This window comes from Micropterus salmoides, unplaced genomic scaffold (assembly GCF_014851395.1).
Source record: "Micropterus salmoides isolate LMB-PRFRI ecotype aquatic unplaced genomic scaffold, ASM1485139v1 Ms_hic_scaffold_6, whole genome shotgun sequence".
Taxonomy (NCBI): domain Eukaryota; kingdom Metazoa; phylum Chordata; class Actinopteri; order Centrarchiformes; family Centrarchidae; genus Micropterus; species Micropterus salmoides.
In genome coordinates this window covers 20087776-20099660 of record NW_024044348.1, presented here as the reverse complement: position 1 = coordinate 20099660, position 11885 = coordinate 20087776, and the positions used below count along the sequence as shown (strand labels likewise).

Here is an 11885-nt window from a genome sequence, read left to right as displayed (position 1 = left end):
TTCTAGTGGCTCGCTGATTAAAAAAAACAAAACTTTATTTAAACAGGTTGTGTTAAAAGACAGACATGTCTGAGAAAAACACTTCTATACATTTCTATAATAGAACAAAATGACTAAAAAAGTAACGGCAGTAAATGTGAACAACACATACCAAACTAAATAGTTATTAAATACAATAAGTGTACTTATTGTATTTAATACTGTAATACTTAAGTGCATAGAACAATTAAAACAAATCCCTAATGCATCATACGCACATAGCTGTACATAGATAATAGAGTATGCACTACTCCATGTAAGACAGTTTTGATTTTGAAATCATTACACATGTATTGCATTCCCAATACAAAGTGAATCATTTTGATTATTTTTATTTTGTCTATAGAATAAGAAAAAGATAATGAAAAGAAAATGTCCATGTGCTCTGCAATGATTGCTGCTGTAGTGCATTATGTGGAAATAGCTTAAATACATCAAGCATGTGCTTTAAAGGTTTTACCCATCACGAATCAACTTACTGGTATGTAGTTGGCAGGCGATATTGAGTGCTGTTACAACTGAACTAGAAACGTGCTTATCTCAAAACCCACAATAATGTGCTGCGGACACACAAAACAGATTTTTTTTAAAAAGTATAATAATTATAAAGTTAAGTTATAACAATTGTTAAAATTGTATTCCACAGTAAACCAATAGCATATTAACTTAAAGAAAGTACAGTTGAGATGAAAAGGAAGTCACATGTTTGTCATGGTTTTTTAAATCACAAGAAAACATGCCAGCTGCATCACAAAACTGAAGAATGTATGGTATCTTTGCCTCATGTTAGGGGAAAAGCAATGTGAGTTGTATATTGATTTTTTTTAAAAACATGAAATACTTGGGGACGGTGACACTAATTGGCTACATTTTACATGTAGGCCCGGGGCTGACTGTGAAAGTATCAGGCATGTTTGTCTTCTTATAATAATAATTATTATTATTTTTCTTATCATATGTAGCCATTTTGCTGGCTGCCTTTGTTTGGCCCTGCTGCGTACGGTCAGGTAATCGTTCTCTCTGGCTGGATGAAGTCTGACGCTCCGCATGATCCATGATGATAGAGAAATATAGAGATTAATTTCAATTAAGCATGCTGTCCATATTTTAGAGACCCCCCAAAATATCACAAACCATACTTTTAGGGGAGCTGATGAAATCCAGGATTTACATGTGAAATATTACAGTGAACCAGTGGCAAAGTACATACAGTATCAGGCGTTATGATCTTCTGGTTGTTACCCTGACCTATCAGTAACATATGCATCTCATCTCTTTTTGTGCTGAAAGTGATTAATACCATATGTAAAAACATAAAATTACATATGTACAAGAACACTATTTTTTCCATGAATAAATCAAAATTAATTCGCCCACATAAACTCCCGTTTCGTTATGGAAACGCAGAAACTCGTATGCGCAAAGACAGCGCACAGTTGACAACTTTTCAAACGTCCTAGTCGCATGATCATCAACCGGTCGATATTGATTGGTCACCACTCCGAAAGGCACAGTTTTATTGGTCGTAAAACAACACGCACGTCATTGGTCTGTTTCATGTGACTGCTGATGTGCCGGGTTGGGCGTTTGTTTGATTTCGTAACCCAACATTGTTTAGCGTTTGCCTGGTAACTCTATATGTTAGTTTATGTTTGCTCGTCTCTACGGTGTCATTAGGAGGTTTTTGAGCTCAACAAACGTTAAACGCGCTCATAAAGGGTGTAAACTGGTCTAGACGTAGCTAGGTAACGTTGGCGTTACAGCTATACCTGGCTAACGGAAGCTAACGTTAGCTTACCGCTCAGTTGATACAGGTTATTTGCATTAACTTTTAGAATGGGTGAGGAAATTAACGAAAACCTCATTAACACCAACGATAGACCTGCTAATACCACCAATGTTGAGGAAAACGGCGAAACAGAATGTGTAAAATATTACACATTAGAAGAAATAAGAGTACATAATATGAGCAGTGACACATGGCTCATCATCCACGATAAAGTATATGACATCACTCGTTTCCTTGAAGAGGTAAGAAATACATTCTGTCAGCTGTGCCTAGTTAAAAAAAAAAACTACGTTAGCATTATGCTGTCATAAGAAAAGTTTTTGCTTTGGCCTTGGTTACCTCAACGGTATTTCAGTACGACTACTTCCTGCAATTACAAAAAAAGTTGTTGGCCACATGTGTTACCGTGTAACTTAACGTTGCTGAGCTCTCTTCACTCAAGCGACGCTAAATGTTTAAACAAGTTATACAAGCGATATTTTGCTGACGTGTCTCTTATGCAAGCTAACATAACTGGGAAAACTTCTGGCAACTTTAATTATTAACGTTAGCTAATGTTGGCTAACTTATTTACATTCAGTTGATGCCCACCATTAACATAGCACCATTTAAGCAAATTTGAACTACTATATGAACTTAGTAGTGGGGAACAAAGTACATTTCTCTCTAAAATGTAGTAGTGTGGAATTATGAATTAGCATAAAATGGAAGCACTCTAGTAAAGTTGGATACTAGGGGTGGGAATCACCAGAGGCCCCACGATATGATATTATCACAATACTTATGTCAAGATATGATATTATTGTGATTTCAAACATATTGCGATGTATTGGAATTTATTACTTTTTTCTAACTTTAAATTGTGTCCCCAAAGGCAAACTTTTTTTTTCTAGTGGACTGAAAAAGCTATTGATTTTATTATTATAGTACCAAAAAAGGTAAATTCTCATGTACAATTTTATATTAATAAAAGATCGATACTTGGTGTCTGTGTATCGATACAGTATTGCCATGGAAAATATTGTGATACTATGGTGGATCGATCCCCCCAACTCTATTAGATATCTCAAAATTATTGTGTTGGCAAAAGCACCTTCCATCCCTGAAAGACCATATTTTGCTAATTTGCCTGTGATTTCAAGATGTTATGAGAGTTTTCACTGCTTTTGGCTAAAGTTAATCAAGCAAAGAAATTATCTATAATATACTGAGTGTGGGGCAAACACGGAAAATAAACTAACATTCTGTGTTAACCTATTTTATGCTTTCAGCATCCAGGAGGTGAGGAGGTTTTGCTGGAGCAGGCGGGTGCAGATGCCACAGAGAGCTTTGAGGATGTGGGTCATTCCACAGATGCCAGGGAGATGCTCCAGCAGTACTATGTTGGGGAGGTTCACATGGTAAGATAAAGCCTCTACTAGCTCTGAAAGACCTGATTTCCTGCCTGGAGTATTTTTACATGATGTCCATATCCCTCTGTCAAATACAGAAGTTAAACTTCTGACAAATCATTATCATTGCTTAAATCTGACCTAATAATATTCATTATCACCAGATCTCTGAGAAAAAAGGATCCATTTATTGCACATGAAAGAAGGAGCATGAGGCAACACATTCTGTTAAGTGATGAAACCGAAGTCGTCCAGCTAAAAGCAAAATTTTAAGGCTTTTTGAAACTCAGCCAACCAACAGAGCACCCTCAACAAGTACTTTGTATGGTGTTATACATTTGGACTGTGACTTTTGTTCCCCATCACCTACACTGAAAGCACTTTAGGAAGGACCAGTGTAAATAGGAGTGATTACAGTAAGCAAAACTTGAATGTACATACAGGCAAATAACAATTGCCTATCCTTTAACTGACAGGGAGGGTGGAAATTGCCCTAGTTGTCTTTCTCTTCTGCTATTAATTTCTGTAGCTCTTCATGCATTTTGTGATGATCAGCTTTCTGGTGTTTTACCAGTCCCATTGTTCCCAAATCTTGATTGCTGAATGAAATTAAAAACATCACACTGCGACAGTGGTTGACAGTGGCTATCAAAAAAATAAATGGTTGGTGTGTGTGCATGCTCCAAAGTTCAAGGCAAAAAGTGATGTTTTGTAGGCTACTTTATATTTGGATTTTTTCAACAGTTAGATGTTAACTTGGTAATTCATATGAATACATCTGAGTTTTAATCAACAGTGGACTACCTGAGAAACTGACTTGAATTGAATTCTTGGCTTGAGTGTAATTTGTGTCAGCATCACATGAAGACAGTAATTCTAATTTTATTTATATTCTTTGTAGGATGACAGAAAGAAGGAGGCGGAAAAGGTAAGCTCCATTGTATGTTCATCTGACCTTGTCTTAAAACAGAATTTACAAAGACAATGCAAAGTGTTTTGTTTGTTGCTAAATCATACAGTATCTCCTTTTAATTTCTGTCCTTGTTTTCCTGCTCAGGAGGTACATGACGCAAATTCAGGAGAATCCAGGTGAGTCGTCATGATGAGCAGTGTGTGTCAGCCTCATAGTTAACTGTTTTCTCTTGCGATATTAAGAGCTCAGAAAATGCTTCTGGAAATAGAAAGTGAAAAGAAAAACAGGAAGAAAGTGCATATCATTTGCTGTATAGTTTTTTGTTTGTTTTTTTTGAAAGGTTAAATATAGTGTTATTGATTTATGGTTTTCACCCATTTGTCTTTTCAATTATCAATAAAAACATTGATAAATGACCAAATTTTAAAAAAGCAATGATCCAGAACCATATATAATTTATATCTTTATCTTATTGTTGCCTTTCTCTGTTGTTTTGTTTCTGCTCTGGATCAAAACATTTATTTGATATTTAATGTTTTTCCCAGCGGCTCCTGGACCACTTGGATAATACTTGCTGTTGCTACAACTGTTGTTGGTGTCATGTATCGCTACTTCATGTTTGAACACAAGTCATCTTGAGTGCTGGCATCCTGTTTTCTCATTCTTATCATCTGGAGGCCTTGAAATGTTTGACCAAATCCTCCTGACACTGGACACACACAATTAGGAGTGTGTGCATCCTCCGCAACAAGAAAAGGAGAGGAACAGTTTGATAAAGTACTTTTGTCCTTGTCCGTCTACAGAAAGTGCACCAAATAGACAGTTGGGCTGAGACTTTATTAAATTGTCTGCCTTCAGTTTCTTTGTATTGCATTGACATTATGCCAGTTTTCATTATATGTTGTCTGTAACTTTCATATGCATTTGACCCAGTTTGGTGTTTGTATGTTCATAACCTATTTGCCTGCCCAGAGAAAGATTTTGTTAATAGCCTGGTATACATACACAATTATTTCACAGATAGACACACTGGAAACAGTGAAGGAGGCGTTAGTAAAGAAAGTCGATAAAATCAGGGTAAATTTTAACAGTGACCATTCTACATTTTTCTCTGAATTATAACTTGCATTGCATTTTCTTAGTTTTAATAAGTGAGAAATGTTACTGTTGCCTGGCTCATTAAGAATCATGAGTTTATTCCATTCACTCCTTACTGCACAGTTGTGGTGTTAAGCAATACTTGATTGCATTAATCACCAGGTTGTAAATGCATAAGTTTTCCAATTACATAATTGCAGTGTTAAATTGTTGAGTCTGTTCGTTTTGAGAATAGTAGTGAATTATTATATTTTATCAGTGATTATTTAAGGTAGAATGTGTTCTGACCCTTTTTTATGCAGTTGTATTTGTGTATGTCTTTAAATACCGCATCCATTTAGTAATATCAGTTTATGTAGTATGTAATAATACTAATACTTTATTACCCAGATATAATAGCGGGCAGTGAATGAATACCCTTGAAAGAAGAGTACAATTATTTGTTATTTAATTGTTCCTCACTATGCCATTTGCAACTCACTGATGCTTTTTCACAACTTTGTTTCATTGTAATGCATCTTAATTTTATTTTTGGGGTGAATGGTACTGGCAACAGTCACTGGAGGGTTTGAGTTGTATTGGATGAAGTCTGGTGGTGTTTTTGTTTTGTCACTTGCAGGCTTGCTAGTTGTCATTGGAGCCATAGATTGGTGTCTTTCAGGCCAGAGTTTGTCACCATAATGTTGTTTAGTTATTCAACCTTTTTGAATTCTCTATGTTGCTGTTAAGATTTTGTCACTATTAATTTTATTTCGGTTTAGGAAAGCTTTGCAATCACTCCTTTAATGGATTTCCTGAAAGAGGCATATTTCATATTACCTTCAAAAATACATTTTCCAACTACAAAGACCATAGCAATTTGAAGTCCATATACCATCTGTTCAAAATATCTGTATATGACTTGCTGCTATTTTTAAATGTGACTGCAATATTACTTTCAGATGTCAGCATTTACAGTAGTTGGCTGACTTTTAAGTATTTGCCATCTCTTTGAATATCATTTCAGCTGCCATTTCCTGTCATTAAAAATCTGAGAATAAAATGAATCCTCAAAACTTAAGATGTATGTATGCTATTTCTATATATCCATGACAGAAATCCATTCTGGTTGTGGCAACTATCATATATAATAACAAACTGAACAGTATAAAAACACTATTAACCATCTTTTATGCAAGGTCGAGGGAAGTAATGCAGCTGAGCTTACAAGCAGAAAGAATTTATGAAAATGTGCCCACCACAAAAATGAAATCATCACAGTCATGGCCTCAACATCCTTAATTTGAGTGCCTGAATGAAACTGTTTTGAAATACTTGGGTATTAAATGGGTACCATGGTTACTAAGGACAAATCAGGAACAACCTAATAACAAATGAATCATTAATAGGTAGCTTAGTGAATAACTGAATGGAGAACTATATAGTAGATAATGATGATTTACTAGATTAATAAATCTACAGGTATTGATTACCTACTGAATATATGTGAATCCACATACTGACCACCTATGTCATGAGCCATTCTGACTACAGTTCTGATCAACTTTAAACCAGCTGCTGAGTGGCACATAATTATTAATGACTAATTACTTAATCAATAGGTGCTCTTTTTGTCAATAGGTATATATATAGATATATAAATTTGTGTGAAATCTTGAATCAGTGAAATCTTAGCCCATATTTCCTAACGATATGTTCAAGAGTCAGCATGTAAATGTAGAATAAAAGTTGGGCCCAAAATAGAACCTTGTGGGACTCCTTGTGTTAAAGGCACTGAGTATGATTGACTGGCCCCCATGATAACAGGCTTGAAAGTGGTCACTCGGGTAGGATGTCAACCACATCATTCCCAGAATTTTCTCCATGCAATCAAGTAGTATGGACCGTGTCGGCTATGGAAGGCTGCAGGAGAATCAAAATGCTGATGGCTCCAGAATCGGCTGACATCAGGAGGTCGTTGGTTACCCAGACAAGTAATGAGTGGAGAGGTGGTTATTGAGCTGCTCTGAAATCATGTGTTACAAGATTTCGGCTAGGAAGGGCAGAATGAAGGTCTGAAATGTAAAAAGTATGACAACTGGGTGCAGCATGAGGTTAAAGGATGGACAAAATAAGGACCATCTTTTGTTAAAATGTAATCATTGTGTCATTGTGATTTAATCTAAAAAAAATGTATAAAGGTAGATGATTATACTTTTATTTTGATACTATTTGATTTTCTTAGATAACATTTGATAGAGTTAAACCCGCACAAAGTGAATAATACTTGAGTCAGCTACATTTTCCTGTGGAGAAGAGGAGAGACCAGTGATTGGAATTAAAGCCTTTCCATCTGCAACCTTCACAAGAGCCCTCACAACACAGAGTGCCTATGACCAGCAAACAACAGTAAGCTCAAATCAACACCCATTAATTAATCCTTTTTATCCAGTGGGACATATCAAGAACTGGTTGCTTTCTCGTTACATAAATTGAGAAATTGTTTAAAAAGAATAAAGCATTTTAGTTCATCTGAAAAAAATACTTTGACGATACTTTTACTACTCGTCATCAGTTGACCATAATTTTAGCAACCAACAAACAACAGGGAGAAACCTTGAATAATGAATAATAAATAAAATACACACTCAGTAAAATAAATGGACAGCAACTGATTTTATTTAGCACCAGCACTGCCATTCAGAAATTATTGTAAATGGGTTGATGTTTGAAAGGTCTTGTCCTTTCTTGTCTTGTCATACTTAGCATAGACACAAGGTGGCACTACAACCTCAAGATGTTTATGCATCAGTCGTTTCATTTGGCCTTTGCTGGAAACAGTGGAAACATACTAAATTAAAATGGATAATCTGACTTGTGCACCCACTCTAATACATTCAGCACATAATTCAGCAGTGTTTATCTCCAGGCTTTCATGGCCATAGAACAGCAGCAAACATCATAAACACAATGCTGTCAGACATGGTGGGAAAGACATTATGCAATGATGAAAAACAACCTGCAACATTACTGTGATAAACTTATAAAGACTGTGTGCAATGAGACGGTTTTAAATAAAATCTAGAGACAATATACTATAGGGGATTGAAAACATCTGGACTGTTTTTGCACTCCTGCCTTTGTCGGAAACATCTTAGCACTTGTTTAGAAGTACTGTACACAGATAACAGTTGCAGATTGACATTGGAAGACCTTTGATTGTAGTGTCTCACGTGTTTTAGTACGCGTATAGTAAGCCAAAGTAAGCTGTGTGAATCTCAGTTGTAGATATTTTTTCAGTTTTTGACCCAAATATAAAGCCACTGACCATTTAGCATCCATGTCAGCCTTGATGTTGCGACAGCAATTATGGCCAGACAGAATAATGACCTCATTTGTAACAGCATATTGTATCTATGGGAGTACGTGAAGCCCTCAGATCATCATCATTCCCCATGACTGAACCGACTGTCATCCTCAAGGAGAGCTGCGGCTGCTAATGCACAACACTCCAATGTCCTGGGAGACCAAAAATCTCAAATGTCTGGAAAAACACTTAAACATGATCTCTGACAAGTGGTTTGAGTCAGTGGACAAGGTCACCTATTCATGGAATATATGTTCCATATAATTTGTGTTACATCATGGGACTAAGTTAAAATCAAATTCCTTGTTTTTCCTTTTAGGCTGACAGGGAAACTATGGTAGCAGAGATACACCCAAATATAGAGAACTAGTGTCAGGTTTTCTGTCTGCTGTGGGAATCCCAAGAGGGTTTTGCAGCTTTGACAACTGCCTAAAAGGTTCACTTAAAAACACTCATGTCTCACAATATAAAAATTCCCTACTTTTCTTTAAGGACTTCCCTCAAGTAATATCCTTTCCTTCCAAGCCACATTTCTGAGCGTGGGTCCATGCGTCACACCACATCATCATAAGTTAATATATCGGTTCTGGTTTAATAATGTCAAGTCAAAGGTGACATACCTTTGCAAATTAGACTTTATATTTATGTGATTACACCATCAATTTCAGTAATTTGCAAACCAATCCAATACTTCACATGGATTAATGAAGTGCTGATGTCTGTCACTGTTTATTTCGTTATTTGCTAAAGTACACTGCTCAAACAAATAGGGAAGGGAACACTAAAATAACACATCCTAGATCTGAATGAATGAGATAATCTCATTAAATCCTCCTTTCTTTACATAGTTGAATGTGCTGACAACAAAATCACACAAAAATTATCAATGGAAATCAAATTTATCAACCCATGGAGGTCTGGATTTGGAGTCACACTCAAAATCAAAGTGGAAAACCACACTACAGGCCGATCCAACTTTGATGTAATGTCCTTAAAACAAGTCAAAATGAGGCTCCGTAGTGTGTGTGGCCTCCACGTGCCTGTATGACCTCCCTTCAACGCCTGGGCATGGTCCTGATGAGGTGGCGGATGAAAAGAAATGCCACCCCACACCATTACTGACCCACCGCCAAACCGGTCATGCTGGAGGATGTTGCAGGCAGCAGAACGTTCTCCACGGCGTCTCCAGACTCTGTCACGTCTGTCACACGTGCTCAGTGTGAACCTGCTGTCATCTGTGAAGAGCACAGGGCGCCAGTGGTGAATTTGCCAATCTTGGTGTTCTCTGGCAAATGTCACGGTGTTGGGCTATAAGCACAACCCCTACCTGTGGACGTCGGGCCCTCATACCACCCTCATGGATTCTGTTTCTCACCGTTTGAGCAGATACATGCACATTTGTGGCCTACTGGAGGTCATTTTGCAGGACTCTGGCAGTGCTCCTCCTGCTCCTCCTTGCACAAAGGTGGAGGTAGCGGTCCTGCTGCTGGGTTGTTGCCCTCCTACGGCCTCTTCCACGTCTCCTGATGTACTGGCCTGTCTCCTGGTAGCACCTCCATGCTCTGGACAGTACGCTGACAGACACAGCAAACCTTCTTGCCACAGCTCGCATTGATGTGCCATCCTGGATGAGCTGCACTACCTGAGCCACTTGTGTGGGTTGTAGACTCCGTCTCATGCTACCACTAGAGTGAAAGCACCGCCAGCATTCAAAAATGACCAAAACATCAGCCAGGAAGCATAGGAACTGAGATGTGGTCTGTGGTCACCACCTGCAGAATCACTCCTTTATTGGGGGTGTCTTGCTAATTGCCTATAATTTCCACCTGTTGTCTATTCCATTTGCACAACAGCATGTGAAATTGATTGTCAATCAGTGTTGCTTCCTAAGTGGACAGTTTGATTTCACAGGAGTGTGATTGACTTGGAGTTACATTGTGTTGTTTAAGTGTTCCCTTTATTTTTTTGAGCAGTGTAGTTCTGTGAAACTGCTTGTAGTTGCTTTACCAAGAAATTATTGACCTCTTGTTCATCCTTCGTCAGGAAGAACTCCAGGAACACAATCAATCAGATTTGCACCCTTCCATTATTCAGAAGCCTTTACTGTCAATAATATTCTTTATCCCTTGGCTCAACCTGCTATCTAACATGTCATTGGTAAGTAGTGATTAGCATAATCCAATTCAAATTTTTCAACATAAGACACTCATCAGATGTAAAACTGAAAAAACTAAACACTGAGAGCAAACATGACCAAAATCCAATGAAATGTCAATTGTTGGCAAATGACAAAATCAGAGCTCAATTGCTTAATCACACAAGTGCTAATAAGAGATATTTTCCTTTTAATAGTCACACCATATCAGATACACATCTGTAATGCTAGCACAACAAAATACACCTTTTGAGACTTTGATTATACCAAACTTTGTTCAAAACTACCAAAGGTTTGTACAGTTATGAACTGTGACAGCTGTATAGCGCTGTCCAGCAAGGGACTTCCCGTTGTATAGTTTAGTTTACTGGTCATATAATCATGTAATAATCTGATATGATTGCTGTTTTCAGTGAAAAAATGCCTTAATGTCATAATAAAACAACTTTGCAATTTTAATGTCGATAAGACTTTTATGAGGATGTTTTATTGTTGTTTTATTAGGGTTCATTCCGCCATTTTGAATTTTTTGAAAATCACATTTTTGACATCTCCTCCTAGACCATAGGACCAATCGATATCTCGATTGCCACCAAATTTTCAATGAATCATCATTGGATCAAGCCTATTAAAAGTGTATAAAGCGTGTCGATATCTATATCTATATATTACTTTTCAAGATATGGACCAATGAACTTTGTAAGGGCGTGGCAAAACAAGCTACAAAATGCATATTGTTTGTCCAATCGACACAGAACTTTCAGGATATGTCTACATAAGCACCTCACACATACCCTGAAAGTCTCATTCAAATCCACCACTAGGAGGCGCTATAGATGCATCGTAACTGGACGTGGAATGATACAAATCAGGCTATAGATCAGAAAATTGTTGTCCATTTTTTACAAAACTTACAGGATGTGTTTAATAACAATGTTGAACTGTATGTGTGAAATAATTTTGATGCCGATATTGGGGAAAAAAAAGGTATGAACCCGCGAATCGCCGCTTGCGGCTATATTTGAATCTATTCTTTCTTTTCCCTTTGTGAGCTGGTTTGGGTCTCTCACACTTAAAAACAAGAACAGGTTGCAATATATAGTTAAGGTGTGTGGCAAAATTCTGTATATGAGACAAGGACCCTCAAGAAGGCA

At 37.2% G+C, this 11885-nt stretch overlaps 1 protein-coding gene across 1 annotated transcript; it reads left to right on the top strand.

Moving 5' to 3' along the window:
• The first annotated feature begins 1599 nt into the window (after positions 1-1599).
• LOC119890304 (cytochrome b5) lies at positions 1600-6290 on the top strand. Its single transcript, XM_038701500.1, has 5 exons — positions 1600-2070; positions 3100-3228; positions 4121-4147; positions 4277-4308; positions 4678-6290. The coding sequence occupies exons 1-5, from the start codon at positions 1876-1878 to the stop codon at positions 4769-4771; spliced, it is 477 nt and encodes a 158-aa protein (XP_038557428.1). The 5' UTR covers positions 1600-1875; the 3' UTR covers positions 4772-6290.
• Positions 6291-11885: the final 5595 nt, after the last annotated feature.